The sequence below is a fragment of the Hippoglossus hippoglossus genome, chromosome 24 (assembly GCF_009819705.1).
Source record: "Hippoglossus hippoglossus isolate fHipHip1 chromosome 24, fHipHip1.pri, whole genome shotgun sequence".
NCBI lineage: Eukaryota > Metazoa > Chordata > Actinopteri > Pleuronectiformes > Pleuronectidae > Hippoglossus > Hippoglossus hippoglossus.
In genome coordinates this window covers 11821825-11837758 of record NC_047174.1, presented here as the reverse complement: position 1 = coordinate 11837758, position 15934 = coordinate 11821825, and the positions used below count along the sequence as shown (strand labels likewise).

Genomic DNA, 15934 nt, shown 5'->3' with positions numbered 1-15934 from the left:
CCCTGCTCCGTCTCTGACTCCCACACACACACACACACACACACACACACACACACACTGTCACACACTGTCACTCTTTGTCTCTCTCAGAGGGCTCAGTGATCCACAAAACATTGTGACAGTCGAGTTCAACTCGAGCTGACAGCTTGGGGAGTCCCTGTCAATCCATTATATACTGCATACTGTAAATGTGCTTATGAGTACCACATATTGTTATCCTGTTAACTCCATTGTAACAATGTCATTGTCACTTGTTTACGTTTATCTATTTTCATTAGTTATCCTGCACTTGAATACATAATCATGAATACATTTTTACTTTTGCTTTTAACTAAATTAAATTAAAATAAATGTCAAGCCATGACAGTAAAACACTTATTTTTTGGTATGGTATAATGGTTTTTACTGATACTGAAAAATGTTGAAAAATGTCTGTTTCTATGGTTGTTATATTATAACACTGGTTTAAATACAACCACAGACTACACTAGTTAGTAGTTCAAAGCAGTAATTCAGAAAGTTAGAGGTTTTGTTTTTGGGCCTAGACACATTTACTGAATTCAGGTCATTAAATTAATTTTAAATAGACGGCATGGTTTCTATTTAATAACTGCCAATCGATTTTGGCTCATGAAGCTTAATAACTGTTGCTTCTCTAATCTGTGCGTGGGATGTTGTTTTTGTGGTGGCAAATCTAAATCAGATCACAGACAGAGAAATATGATTACGACAATTAGTTTTATCTGTGGACTACAAAATGGATGCGATCATAAAATAACCCTCCAAACGTTTGTTTGCTTTTAGAAATCCAATTCCCTGTTAGCTTCGAGCATGTTGCTATGAGGCCCCACCCTTAGCTAGACACTGGGAGCACACATTTATTGCTACATCTCGAAGTCCGACAATAGTCAACAGTGCCAACTATGGTCCACATGGGGACATGCAGTAAACTGCTCAACGACAAGGCAGTGCAAAAGACACAACACAGAAACCTGCTGATCTAATTATGCAACATATACTGACCTGATCTACGACACACTTTAAACCACAGTAAACTGAGCACTTGCTCTGTTCATTTCAAAACTACACATCAAGTATGTCTGTCCTTCTGCCTACACAGTCAGAATAAATCTACTGTATCAAACAGACATAATAAACCATTTTCTACACACTTCTCAACCTCATGCCAGGAAATGTATTCTGTGTACATATATGCATGTGCTCCACTTAAATCAACGGTTAAACATTTCAACCCATTACTGTAACGTTTCATCTATCAGCAGTGTGTTTATTCAGAAGCCATTCATGCTGCTTTTCCAGCGTTTCAGAGAGCTGCCACAGTGTTTAAGTCTAAAATGGAAATGAGCTCTCGAGAGTTCATAGAGTGTTTTATGAGGCTTCTCTTTTAGCTCCTGCAAAGCACATTAAGTTAGATGGTGTTACATTAACCTGCATAAAAAAAATGACCTCCCAGTTACAAAACCTGCACTCCAATCTCTTTTAACTGGTATAAAATATACCATTTATACCAATATACACTAAAGGAACAACCCAGCAAATGTCACTTGTAAATCCATATTGGTTTCAGACATCCTACAACACAACAAAGACACAAAGTAATGGAATGAATACATGACTCTGCCACAACTTCATCGACAAAGATTAAAAATAAAACAAGCTAATAATTCTTTCAATTTATTTCCCTAAAAATAAGACTGCTGCCCATTTTGCCCTACTGCGACAGTAAAACTCATTATCCTGTGTGCAGACAGCTCCCCCCAGTGGCTCGACATTGCTTGTGTGTGTGTGTGTGCACTAACCAAGTTGTAGTGATGTCTCGGTGTGGTAATATCCGTCTTGCTGCTTCTTTTTCAACATGGAGCAAAGGTCCACCCGTTCCACCGTCTGATCTCCAAAAAACCTGAGTGTGGCAGTGACACGGACAGAGTAAGTGAGGATGAGAAAAGTATAAGACAGAAAACAAATGGTTGATGAGAGGAATTAGAGGAATAATATGGATTTAATTATAAAACTATAAAGGTCATGAGCACAGGTGAAGCACAATATTACAAAGAATTTGATTTGTGCAAAATTAGTATTATATTATTATTATGCATACATTATATTGGCTAAAGTGTTGTGCTTACATCTTTATGAAGCCTGGAGTGTGGATACACATTACAGCATGTGTCACTGCGCTTATTGTAAAGTACTGACACTGAAACATTTGTTAGTCAGTTGCTAAAATACTTTATGAAAAACCAAGCACCTACTTGTTATTGTAGTTGGAGTAAAGGGCTGGGTCCACACGCTTGATACCCTAAGAGACACAGGGAAGATGCTGTTTATCACACAAGCACGCACGCACGCACGAGGCAGGATGTTGTCATGTGTTGAAAAAAAAAAGACAGATGCTCTCCTTCCTCTGACTCTCCCCTCTTGACCACTACTCTTCTCTCCTTATCTTTCTCTCCTCTCCACCCTTCACCCCCACTTCCCTCTTATTCATGTATTCTATACTATTACTTATGTTCTTGCTCCGTCATACTTTATTATATGCTGTAAAACTTTAACATCGTCACCTCTGTAATTACATTCACTCATTTCTTTCTTTTAAAATACCACAGCAAGTGAGTTATTCCCAGTAGTAGTTCTGGCTGGAACAATAATGTGGCCTTTAACAGCCACTGAGAGGAGAGGCAAATAAAAATGATGGCTGGGGACAGAGGAGCAACACTGCAGCTCTCTGGCATTTCTCTCAAGTCATTTTGTAATGAGAAAAAAAACTAAAGTGGGACTGTGTATGACAGCAAAAATATACACCATGTATATACTGTACTTCAGAAAAGAATACAATTGTGATAGGTTCTCCTTATTTGAGAAAATGAAACTACTGAGACTTTGATTGTTAAAAGCAAAATGTGTATAAACTACTTTAGTCATGGTGAAAATTATATACGGTATAATCCATGTGATGCATTGGTGAGTGTGAGCCATTTCTTCATACATGTGTATGTACAATGCAGAGGCCTCATGTTAGTGTGTATTCCTGACATCAGTGTGGAGTCACATACTGCATTTCTCTTTACACGGGAAATCTGGAGCTCTGCACAACGTTAGCACTCAGCAGTCTTAGTACAAATGACAGTAATGCATGGGTTAAGATATTTTATAAAACTAGAGCCCAACTAATATGGATATTTTGGGGGCTGATGCAGAATGATACTATATCTTCGCCCATATATACATAAGAAAATTGGACTCCAAGACTAGGATGTCATTATCACACCCTTATGACAAAGAGATGCAATTGTGGATCGATGTTTTACGGTTTAAGCATAAACTTATTTGTTCTTTTCTGCTGTGTTAATTCTGTAAAATAAATGTCATATCAGCGAACATAAATGCAGATACCAATATGTCTGTGAAAGGCTCAGATTGGCTGATATTATGGGCCAACTGATAAATACTACTATTCTCTATAAACCTTTTCACAACACAGCTGTACGGATAATGTGTTCATACCTGGGCTCGTAGTTTTGATGCTCTGGACAGCTTCATAATGGTGAGGTGAGGTTCAAACCCACGACTGTCTCCTTGCAGCAGTCCCTGCTCTTCAAATCGTCTGCGCAGCAACCCTGCAACAAACGTACACAATGATAAGCACTAATGGAAAAAGCCAAAGAGGAAGGCTGTAAGTTGACATAATGTAAAGTGCTATCATACATAGGAAGTGGCTACATTAGATTGATTCAAACCCACAACATCATGAGTATCCTGTAAATCCACCCCTACTTCCTCCCAATCAACCATCTCGATCTGCTCGATGCACTTTTTCTTAAAAGCCGTAATGGAAGACACAGACAGCTCGACGCAGATGGACGAGAATCTGCGTCAGAGAAACGGAAAAAGGCTTTTTGCTGGTGTATCATTTGACCCTGCAGACAGAGACTGACACACAAAACGAATGCACAGCCGAGCTCCAAGGACAGACACGCATGGACGGAGACGCACACACCAAGCGATGAGGTTCAGTGGGAAACAATAGAGGTATTTTTAGAAGAGGAGCTGAACAGGGAGGGAAAGGTTAGAAGATAATCAATAACAGTGACAGAGAGAGCAGACGAGAGGACACGAGAGTAGGACTCCAGGCCTCTTGTTATTTTGCTCTTACAACAACAACAAGAAGTGGATTTTCTCTTTGCGATCTTAAGATTAGGATTGTAAATAGAAAATTGATGAATCATCATTGATGAAGGATTTACTGTATTGACAACAGCAGTTTGATTATGATACTAATATTATACTTCATATGCTTTTCTTGAAAGCCACAATTGTCATTTATTTTAGATCATTAAATAATTAAGAGTATGTAATCCTCTAAAGAGTTTAAGAACAATACATATAACTAGAATGGATCTCAGTAGAGAGCATACTTATGCCAAGACACAACATTCCCTTTTTGAAGCAACATTTAAATTCCCTAGATTCCAATTTTTATTTGGAACTGCACCTCATTTCACACACACTCACATGACTGATTTTTATTAGATCAAGATCCATGAATTTGTATCTGACAAATTAAAGGAAAATGTTGAAAAAAGCTGTTGATAACATTGCTGGATCTGCTCCCTGATCCAGAGCCCCATCAAATTATATTGGACTCCTCCCGGATCCATACCAGACACTTCCACCAAGTTTTGTGGAAATCCGTTCAGGTGTTTATGTGTAATCTTGAAAACAAACAAACAAATAAATGAATGGACAGGGGTGAAAATATAATAATAATAATAATAATAATAATAATAATAATAATAATAATAATAATAAGGTAATAAATTTAAGTAAAAGTCCTCAAATCTTTTTAATGGCCATATTAAAAGTTCAAAACTAAACATCACAGTTAGAAAAATGAGTTTGATTAAATATTGTATTATGTAAGAGCAGGTAAATAAATTGTATACTGAAGTACACAGACATGATTTGTCATGAGACGTATTTTGAAGTTTGAAGTAGTAGTTTGGATAAGTGAGCTTCATTCATTTTTTCGGGGCAGACTCAAACGCACATATTGCCAGTTACCTGTTGCATGTGTTCAGCGGTTCAAAGAGGCGTTCAGACCAAACAAAGGTGCTGCTTTGATTTTGCTGGTCTGCCGTTTTTTAAATGAGCACTTGAGCAAATAACAGTTTCTATTAATACTCTCTGCACACTTCAGGCTCGCTGCTGCACACACTTAATCACTCCAGGGTGAAGCTTTGTTATGTCTGACTGCGCTAATTATGGAGGGTCTGCCTCTTACGTCTGCTGAGGGGCATGGGAAGTTCAATGTTAAAATTGAAATCTAATCAGATGCTGCAAAAAATCCATGTCTTTAAGTGGGAGGACCTACCCACCGCCACTGCAACCCTCTCTGGCAATTTAGAATGAAAAGTTAATAACAGTCATGATAGCAGACGGAACATTTCCATGCCGCTGATGACTTTAAGATATTTCCAAGAGAAAGACAGGATGGGATTAGAAACAAAACCTTCCAACTCTGATTACAGACATCTTTGTGTAGAACCTCCGGCCTTGTATCTCCATTTCTCTGAAAGATTAATTCATTGCATGTTACGTCAAACAGAAATGAAATGTGTTTTGGGATTTGTCTCAGCTTGTCAGTTGCTAATATGCCAAATGTAGTATTTGCTTGGATCTGGACGGTTAATACAGTGGATGAGCAGCTAGGATATCCGCACTAAACCAAGCTTGCTGCTTCAAATTCTGAGAATTTAATTAATATTTATGTACAACTTTCCAACACCTTGCGGATCAGAAGCATATTAATGAAGCCCCTTAATTTCTGTTGTGGTTGTCTGCACGTGTGCATATTTCGGATTTAGCTGACATTTTAAACTGCAGATGGACAATATTGAAGGTTCACTGTGCAGAACTTAGTGGTGAATTTGCATGTTGCAGCTGAATACCCCTCACCTCACCCTCCCCTTCCAAATATGAAAGAGAATCTTTGGAAACCTTCAAATGTCATAAAAACTCAAAAGGTGTTTAGTTTGTCCAGTCTGGGCTACTGTAAACAAAACACGGTGGTTCAATTACTGCCAATAGATCATTTTCACCTAAATCTTACACACTGGACCTTTAAGCAAATGCAAGCTCATTTACTCTGTCAATGTGTGTGTGCTTGTGTGTGTCCGTGTGTGTTGGTGTCACAAGAGCAACGAGGGCGAGAATCCTCTTAGAAATGTTGGCTTAATGTTGTTAACACCAGAACATACACGCAAACGCTTCTGTATTCCCACCCAGCCAACTATGATGTAAAGAGACAAATCTAAGAAGTACACAAATCTCTCTCTTGCACATGCACACACACACACACACACACACACACACACACACACACACACACACACACACACACACACACACACACACACACACACACACACACACACACACACACACACACACACACACAAATGTGAAGTGAAAAGAAATTTAAGACAGTGACAGAGAGAGAGAGTGCATATATCACACTATTTCAGCAAATCCATTTAACCTGGTTTAAAATAGAAGGTGTACTTACACGGAATAAAAAATTAGTGCATGTGGTTGACTTTAAGACTATAACTATACATTAATCTTTTTTGGAATAAACACTTGGACTGGCCACATTTTCTCTAGTTGCTTGTTTCAAGACGTCTACTGTTAAACCTGATCTCCAGGTCACTCCAGGACAAGAGTCAGGCTTAGGTCACTTATTGACTTTGAATGGGAGAGCGTGTGAGAGTTCACCTCACAGCTTAAAGGTTTCTGATATTTGACCTCCCGTAGCAAAGCCCCCCCACAAACAGTGAGCATCCACCCAGTTCAAGTGTCCTAAAGAAAGATACTACACACTCCTACCAGCTGTGGGTCTCCTGAGCTTCAACTCAAACTTCCCTCAAACAGACAAATACTGTACATTAACAAATGTCAATAATACTATTTATCTTAAAACCAAAACACAGCACGATAATAACCAATTAAACAAAATCTAATTTAGAATTTAAAGCTTGTAAATTTAATTTGACAGACTTACAGATGCAGTGGATGATCCCAGCAGAGTTCAAAACATTTGTCACTGACCTGCCAGGCTATCCAGTGTGTGTCTGTGTTGTCCGGGGGCCAGATCAACAAACACCACCTCCTTCCTGAAGTGACCGATGCCTGAGAAGGGCAGCACCAGATCCCGCCCACACAGCAGCTCAGCCAATGACGGCTTGACCTGGGCCAGCACTGTTGTTGCTCTGAAAGGAAATATACACATGAATATACACGCACGCACGCACGCATGCGACTTAATCCTCTTCCTCCCTCCCACTCATATTACATAACGAGAGAATCAAGTGATTACTAATGACACAATCTTTTACTTCATGTAGATTAAGCATCTATCATCCAATGAATAACACACAATAATGTCTCCGTCATTTTCAGCACTCCATTAGGAAATGTAATAACTGCACTCACTGAGATGTGCGTTTTACCGCAGCATGTATTAGCACTCAGTGTAGGTACTGTTTATTTCAGTTGCCTTAAACCACATAAAAGAGGGATTTTTCCACTTTGCTGGCACCAGTTTCGTTAGAGATGTGTGGGTTAAAAATGTCATTTTACCACAACACTGATTAATTCAAGAGGGACAAGTGTAAATATCCAGAACATGAATTAAGATGATAATAATTTTTTTTTGTAAAATGCGAACATAAATGTGCATCTCTTCTACATTGTTTAATCATATAAAATAAAAGTTTTCATAATTGTGCATATTGACAAACATAAACACGCCAACGGATATAATGCGTCAGCTATAGTGTGCATCAGTAATGATCTGCATCCTATTGGATAATAGTAAGTATCAGGTTGTGGTTAATGGCTCACATGGCTTCACAATATAATAAAGAAGCCATCATTGGTGTTACACGTGTGCTTTTCATTCATTTATTGTTTTGTGGCTTGGAACGCTTGAACTTTCTTCACTTTACTTCACAAATAATGAGACTAAATCACTATCTGCAGTCATTGTCTTGTTCTGCATTTCTACAGTAGCACAGCCAACAGGGGACTGACATGTGTATATAACACACTATATGTCTGCTGGGTTTGTTTATATGTTTGTGTATATGCTTGCATGTGCATCCACTCACAGGTCTATTTGCTCCTGATTGGCGAGATGGGTGACTAACAGCGTGATGTGCAGAGTTGGGACGGGGATCATGGCTCTGGCCAATAGGGGCTCCTGCTGAAGCACTGCCTCTTGGACCTCAGTCACAGCTGAGCTTATCTGTCATTGGACACATTTACTTACAATCGTCAGCAGTTACAAGGAGGCAGATATTGTCACATATGATAATTACTCATTCCCACTATGTTCCTCACTGATACAGCTTGTTTAGCTTCTCTACTACTGCTAACCAATGAGGAGAGAGCAACGTCAGTTTCTAAGGGATAAGGACAGAAATTGATTTCATTAGCTTAAAAAAAAACATCATCTCTCACTCATATTATTGCAAATTTAGTCTTCATCAGTTTTTAATAATAACTTGTGTACACTCCAACATGATCTTTAAACACTAAAGTACATAAACAATACAGTAAATCATTACCTGTGTGTTAGTAATGGGGATGGAGACAAAGAAGTTGGGTCGTTGATTCTCTTTCTTCTTTTTCTTCTTGTCTCCATCCTCCTCACTGTCCACTCGCCCTCCAATGTCTCCTCTCTTCCTCTTATTCTTGGTTGACTCTGGGTTGGGGACTACAGACAATGTGCATGAATTGAAACTGAACATAGTCCGGGAGTCAATAATATAGGCAGCACAACTTTTGTTAGTCAGTAAGTCAGACTTACTAGCCTTTATCCTTCTATTGGTTAAAAAAAAAAAAACACAAGCTTTTTAATCAAAGATAAATAAATAATATTCATGATGTACATACATTCTAGCTCTTTCCACGTGGTGGGACTGGTCAAAGCAAATGGGAGCTCCGACATTAGATTGTCCACAGTATGGGCGGGCTTGAGTTTTTTCTTCATGAACTTCTTCTTCTCCCTCTTTATCTTCCTCTTTGTATTCTTCTCATTTGATTTAGTAGCAGCTGCCAAGAAAACATTTAATAACAATATGACAAACACAAACACTGTATATGTATGAACATGAATATAAATATAAAAAAGACACAATGAGTACGGGTACACTTAATGGGTATGACTCAATAATACAGTTAATCTTCTACTGTGCAGCTCAGTGTCCAACCCCCTTATAATATTGCTTGATTTGTTGACCATAAAAGTTGACAACTGTAACAGATATAAATGTGGTTTCATTGGGGAGTAGGCTTTTCCAGCTGCTGTACAGTAACAAATAGAGCTACAAACCTGCAACTGCCACCAATGTGTAGCTGTGGATTCAGTAGGAACTCTACATTAGTTTATATGTATCTTCAATAGTATCTTAAAGGTGTGTCCAAACTAACTAATGCTGGATTTGGTGCAGAATTTAAGGGCACTCTTGGACCTTGGTGGAGGTATGTGCACTAATGAATGCCATTCATAGCATAACCTATCGTAGAGTTTAACCGGTGCTGTCTGGCAACCATGATGTGATTTTTTTATTTGAATATGTGACTATGACAGATTCTTATATTATATAAATATTTTTGTTGTTTGCTCACATTAGTTTTATTGTTTTAAAACAATTGTCATGTGTTGTTGAGCCTTGCTAAAAGCATTATAAATACATCAATAATTGTTGTTGTTGTTATTATTATCTCAGACAGCCACGTCTACTCACCAGACACAGTGGAGGCTCCAGTGTGAGGCGTCCCTGCTTTCTCCTGGAGTCCTGCGGTCATCAATACTTTGATCGATCCCTCATCTCCTCTCCCACTCTGCTGTCCCACCACCCCTTCGTCGCCTCCCTCATCATCACCACCACCCTTTGAGCCAATCGCAGGGGCCTCCTTGCCACAGGAGACACTGACTACCGGCTGCATGTCGCACACTGTGAGCGGACACAGGCAGGTGTGCGGCAGCGGGGCCTTGACCAGAGAGGGGAAAGACGTCCCGTTATATTGCCTGTGCACTCAGGTGAGAACAGATGTCGTTTATCTCACGACATTACCTCAGCGCTTCCCAGCCGCGGTGCAGATGATCGAAACACACCGACTCGTTGACAGTGAGCGGAGTAGACGCGGTGCAGCCTCCGCGCCGACTCCTCATTGACGAAAACCCTCAGCAAGTCAACACTTTGTGAACACGTCCACCTGAGGCTCAGCGGGACGCGGCCGAGGAGCATGACACGCGTCACAAACTTTGGCTAACGAGCAAAACTGACGTTACCAGACATGACAAGCTAACGAAGGCCCATATACATCAAGTAGTGTCCTTAACTCTCTCCGGGACAGTTACCGATGGAGACGCTTTCTCTGCCCGTGGCTGACACCTGTTGAGATGAGTCAAACTGCCATGCTGCACGAACTGCGCTGGTGGGCTAGCTAACTATAAGCTAACGGAGTTCTGTTGCCAATTAGCTAAACTAACCGAAACATAGTTAAATAACTAAGCCTAATGTTGCTGATGTATTAAGCTCGCTAGTGGAAGTGTTTCTCAGAAAGAAAAGTCCAAACAAACGACTCAAATTCACATTTAGGAGTTCAGCGCTAATTTGGAATCCCAACCGGAAGCAGCATGTTAGTAAACAATGTAAACTTCCGGTATGGGTTTTTCAGTGTAAAAAAAGGTTTTCTCTTTTTCGCAATAAAAGCACATGGCGCTGGAGTTATTGACTTAGTGTAAATTAATTGTTTTGTATCATCATTATTATAATTCTAATGCTGTATTGTTGCATTTTACTCTGTTGGTGCATTCGGACTCATTTGTAAAGCATCTCCTATTGCAACTTTGCAGTAAAAGTGCCAGATAAATAAAGTCTGGTTTGATTTGATGAAATAAACGACGCATTTAGAATTATTTAAATTCAGTGAATTAGAAATTCAACATGATACACTTCAAAAAAGCTTTCCTGCGCTTTGATGTACTGACTGGCTTAATTTTAGGGCACTGCTGTAAATTTCTGTGTCATTGTTTTTTGTGTCTAATTGCTCCAATATAGTTCTATGTCATTATATTTTATTATTATTATTACCTCTATTTATTTTGTACTTGTGCTGCCAAATACTCGAATGGGGATCAATAACTGATAACTTTATATTATCTTGCACTGTTTTCAAATTTATTTTTTAAATACACTTCCATCTGCTGTACCATAATTTTACAGGCTATGTTAGTCTAATGCACAACTTTGTGAAGCTTTAGTTATTATCTTGAAATCAGTATTTATATTTTACTTAATACTCTGCCTCGGTTACTTGTCTCTTTCAATCACCTTTTACTTAAAATATTTGTATTGTCAGTATCTCCATAAGCACGTACTTCTTGACAGTGACAGCTTTGTAGTAGTTCTGGTGGCGAGACTTTCATCTCACCGCAGTGAACCTATTCTTGACTCATTTTGAACTTTTATTATTCTTATGCTCTTGTGTGTGCTACTGGATGCCTAAATTTCCCTCGGGATCAACAAAGCATCCATCCATCCTTATCTTATCTTATCTAAGCTAATCTTATATAATTTGGAGCCTAGTGGTGTAAATCCAATTGTAGGCCCTAATAATCACAAATTCTTAAAAACTACAGCTACAGATATGCATACCACACAGTAATGAAAGTATGCATGTATTTAAGTATTTATTAAACATTATGTGAGGTGAACTTCTTCAAAGCCTTAAATGAGTTGCACGTAATACGAGACAAATACATTCTGAAGATAAAAACTAAAGAATCATTCAGCCATTATGATCATACCCATACTTGAAGTTTATTTGTGTTATCATGTACAGTAATTACACATCATGCATTCTGAGGCATTCCATTGTAAGCAGTTACAGCAAAATGTACATTAAAACAAACTTTATTTGCGAATCTATTCATTGTTTTGTCTCTCGTAGATCAATACACAAAGTTGGCACTGAATGTGTAGCCCCTGCACTGTTAAATCTCTTACTTAAAAACCATGACTGGTACAAAGACACAACAAATTAAATTATGGCAGCTTTAGAAAATGAACAGCAGACATGGGAAAAAACTCATCAATCAATATCTTCTTCTCCTCTGTGATTTTAGTTATACCAATGTTTAACATACTGATAATATATATTTAGCTTTATTGATGTACTCATACATCAATGTTAGAATAAATGTTAAATAAAATACACAACTCAAGATCCATTAATTATACATTTTCTCTGTTTGTTTCTGATGTTGGAGCTGATACCATCAATTGCAATTTTTTTTTTTTACCTCCATCAAATTGCTAAAATGGACTATTCACCCTGTTTAAAAGTCCAGGAACGAGGGTTTGACAAACCCTGACCAGTCTTTACGTCTATGATTACTGTGGTTCAGTAATTCTTTTTGGACCTTAGAGACAGCCGTTGTATTTAGTTGGCAGCTCAGTAACCCACCTATGTTCTCATGGTAGAAAACATTGACCTGCAACACATTATTCCTGTCATCAATCGATGTATCTAAACACAGTGAGGGCTTGGGCTCACATACATGGTGCATTTTCACCAGAATGATGGGTTTGTCACCTGTGGGGGAAAAAAGAAAGGGATATATATTTTATGTACACAATATATAATCAAGATATTTATATTTCTTTGAATTCTGAATTAAAAAGACTATGTTACTAATATATCAACCCTTACCTGGGACACCATTCATGGCTGCCTTCACGTCTGACTCAGCGCGTGAAGTGATTGGACAGAAGACAATAATAATCTGGCTGTCCTCCGAGTTTTCCAAAAACTGAATGCCGCCGTGAGTGCCTTGATTCACTTGAGCCATCAGCTGTTTATGGGCGCCAAAGGTTTGACCTCCGACAACCATCTTGTACTTCACTGTGGCTATAGGAAGAAAAAGGGTTGTGAAGCTGACACGTGTACAATTACAAGAATCGAGTGATCTTGCTACGAGTGAAGTATAAACAACCCTAATTGTAAGCTCCCATTTTATAAATAAGACCCAGTTAATCAGACCTTCTTTACTGCTTCTGCTACTAGTAGTACTGTGCTGCTACTGCAGTCACAGACTAACCTGTGCACAATGAGCTAACTGCTGATTGTTAAATTATTCACCTTACCTTCCTGAGAGTCCTTTGCTGACGTCTCGGTGATTGAGTCTCCTAATTGGAAAGACAGAACCACAGTTGGTTGTATTCTTTTTACCAATTGGACTCAGGTTTGTTTATATTAAACAAATGCTCCCAAGATGTGGAATTTGAGGTTCTGAAATAATACCATAGCGCGCGCGCGCGCGCGCGCGCGCGCGCGCGCGCGCACACACACACACACACACACACACTTTAACCCCATTTTGTCGCCTATTCACTTTCTTGAATTCTCCGGATTTGGCCACAAGTGAAGGAGTTTAAGTATCTCAGTTGTCTCGTTCACGAGTGAGGGTAAGGTGGGGCATGAGATTGACAGGTGGGTCGGTGTAGCATCAGCAGTAGTGCAGCCGGTGTACCGGACTGTTTGTGGTGAAGAAGGAGCTGAGCCGCAGGGCAAAGCTTTTGATTTACCGGTCGAACTACATTCCAACCTTCACCTGCGCTCACAAGCTCTGAGTAGTGACTGAAAAAATGAGGATGTGAATACAAGAAGCCAAAATTAGTTTCCCCGGTAGGTTAGCTGCGGTTCAGCCATAGAGATATAGGGTGAAGAGTTTAGACATCTGGAGCTCGGAGTAGAACTGCAGCTCCTTCGCATCGAAAGGGGACAGTTGAGGTGGTTCAGACATCTGGTCAGGATGCCTCCTGGGCACCTTCCACTGGCGGTTTACTGGGCACAGCCAACTGGGAGTATAACCCAGGGTAGATCCAGAACTCACTGGAGGAATTGCATATCCCATCTGACCTGGGAACACCTTGGGATCCCCCCCAGAAAGAGCTAAAGACCGTGGCTGGGGAGGGGGACGTCTGGAATGCCCCATTTGCGACCCAACCTCCTATAAGCTAAAGACATTCGATGGATGGATGAATTAATAGTATGAAAAAGCCAGTCAGACAACTGCAGTGCTCAATCAAATGACACACATCAACTAGTTGGGCTGCACGACTCATTTCCCACGTCATAAGAGTGGGTCATGGAATAAACAGAGATGTACCTTGTGCTCCTTGTGGATGGCCACCTCTTGTTTCTGACAAATAACCTATAGGGTACAAACTTAACTGTGATATAGTAATAACTATAATACACATTATATATTAAAAACATAATGTTTATAAACATGAAACTGAAATATTGCTTCTTCCTGTTAATGATGAGGTTTCATACGCACTTAAGATACAATGACACTAAAATAAAACAGAAGTATGACCTTTGTCAGCTTTTGAGTCCCGCTGACTTGTGTTGATGTTCTTCGGTAGGTCAATATTAGTAATAAGGAGGTCCTGCAAAATTGCCACTTGTGAATGTATGAATTGGATGTGGTCCATTAAGAGCCCAGGGTCAGTTTGGACAGCTGGAGGGAGAGTAACAGGTTGAGGGTGTTAGAATTTGAAAGGCAACATAGTTACTTTACACACCACACAGGCCAAGTGTTAGAAATGCAATGTAAACTTACAGCTATTATTTTGCAGCTCTCTCAGTTCTTTTAGCAGCACATTTGCTGACTTCTGAAACACAAACAATATAACAGAAATAATACTAATAGAGCATTTTACTCATCATTATTATTCCTTGTTAGTAGTTCCTAAGTCATGTATCTCTACTTAGCTCTTCTTTATCACAACTTCTTATAACCTGTTAACTCACCGGTTTGTGAATCATACTAAACACGGTCTTTCGCAGTCTGAGATCCTCGACTCCGGGAAACAGCTCGTGCAGGTCCTCTCGAGTCAGTGACTGGATGTCAATGTCGGTTTCAAAACCTGCTTCTATATGTAAATACAGTACGCAGGTGTTGAGCAGGTAGTTTTGTTGATAATGTTACAAAATCAGTCCTTTTGAATTTCCCTGTCAGGTGTTCAAGTGTCTCTGAGGGAGGACTAAACCCTGACTGGTGCTTGAACAATAAACCTACAGCGAGGGAACTGTTACCAGCTTCACTATATACTGTGGTCAAGTTCTGACTATAAGGTGGAGCTTTTCTACCTTTAATTACCATGATTGCCGTGGCAACCTGTATTAGTTTTGTGTCTTAAAAATGTGGCAGAAGAAGCAGCAGGCTATCTTCAGCATTATCATAACCTTCAGAAGTGAGTTCCTCAGCAAGCTCAAGCCTGAACTCTTAAATGTCAATTTAGCACGTGTGTTGTTATATGGTGCTATGTTATTTTTTACTTCTAATAAATATATTGTGACACTTGCATCTGCTACATTTTCTGGACTTATTAACAAAATGTTGATAATATCATTTTGGTCAGTATGGTGGTGGTGCGTGTGTTTCCTGTGGATATGCATGTTAGAAAAGGTCACTCACGTGTGAGGACGTCGGCTGCCTTTTTGTAGTTGAGCTGTATTTCCTTCAGTAAAGCTCCCATGACTACACCGGAAGAAAAAACAAACAAAAAACAAACGGATAAATAACAAGAACAGGACTTTTAGAACAATGAGCCTCTCTGTTCACGTCATCCTCCCTCTCTCCCTCTTTCTCTCCCACCTTCTCTTTCTATCGCCACCTCCCCCATCTCTTTCTCCCTCCTTCCTTTCTCCCCCCTCTTCCTCCCTTCATTAATCCCCCCTCTCTCTTTCTCCCCCCCTCCCTTTCGCTTTCTCCCTTTTCCCCCTTCTCCAACCCTCTTCCTCTCCCTTTTTCTCTCCCCCTGTATCTTTC

General features: G+C 39.6%; 2 protein-coding genes across 7 annotated transcripts in view; both read right to left on the bottom strand.

Moving 5' to 3' along the window:
- The window catches only part of LOC117758873 (A-kinase anchor protein 7-like), a 40295-nt gene extending 29222 nt beyond the window's left edge, over nt 1–11073 (bottom strand). Inside the window, exons 1-10 of one of the 5 annotated variants that reach the window (XM_034580894.1) lie at nt 10161–11073; nt 9831–10077; nt 8977–9135; nt 8649–8797; nt 8190–8326; nt 7129–7289; nt 3526–3638; nt 2274–2320; nt 1821–1921; nt 1139–1593 (exon numbers count right to left, since the gene is read on the bottom strand). In XM_034580894.1, coding sequence (XP_034436785.1) covers nt 1562–1593; nt 1821–1921; nt 2274–2320; nt 3526–3638; nt 7129–7289; nt 8190–8326; nt 8649–8797; nt 8977–9135; nt 9831–10077; nt 10161–10334 — 1320 coding nt within the window. In that variant the 5' untranslated portion in view covers nt 10335–11073 and the 3' untranslated portion in view covers nt 1139–1561. Of the gene's footprint in view, nt 1–1138; nt 1594–1820; nt 1922–2273; nt 2321–3525; nt 3639–7128; nt 7290–8189; nt 8327–8648; nt 8798–8976; nt 9136–9830; nt 10078–10160 lie in introns of those variants that run through there. The other 4 variants (XM_034580890.1, XM_034580891.1, XM_034580893.1 and 1 more) reach the window with 4 other exon arrangements.
- A 1238-nt stretch (nt 11074–12311) lies between these two features.
- On the bottom strand, nt 12312–15803 carry LOC117758889. 2 transcript variants are annotated; one of them, XM_034580920.1, is made up of 9 exons: nt 15780–15803; nt 15581–15733; nt 14914–15035; nt 14723–14774; nt 14477–14620; nt 14264–14308; nt 13239–13280; nt 12805–13002; nt 12312–12687 (listed from the first exon to the last, which is right to left on the bottom strand). In XM_034580920.1, exons 2-9 carry the CDS (start codon nt 15639–15641, stop codon nt 12431–12433), a joined length of 921 nt encoding a protein of 306 aa, XP_034436811.1. In that variant the 5' UTR covers nt 15642–15733; nt 15780–15803; the 3' UTR covers nt 12312–12430. The 2 variants fall into 2 exon arrangements, with proteins under 2 accessions (XP_034436811.1, XP_034436810.1); XM_034580919.1 differs by having other exon boundaries at nt 15581–15791.
- Between the last annotated feature and the right edge of the window lie 131 nt (nt 15804–15934).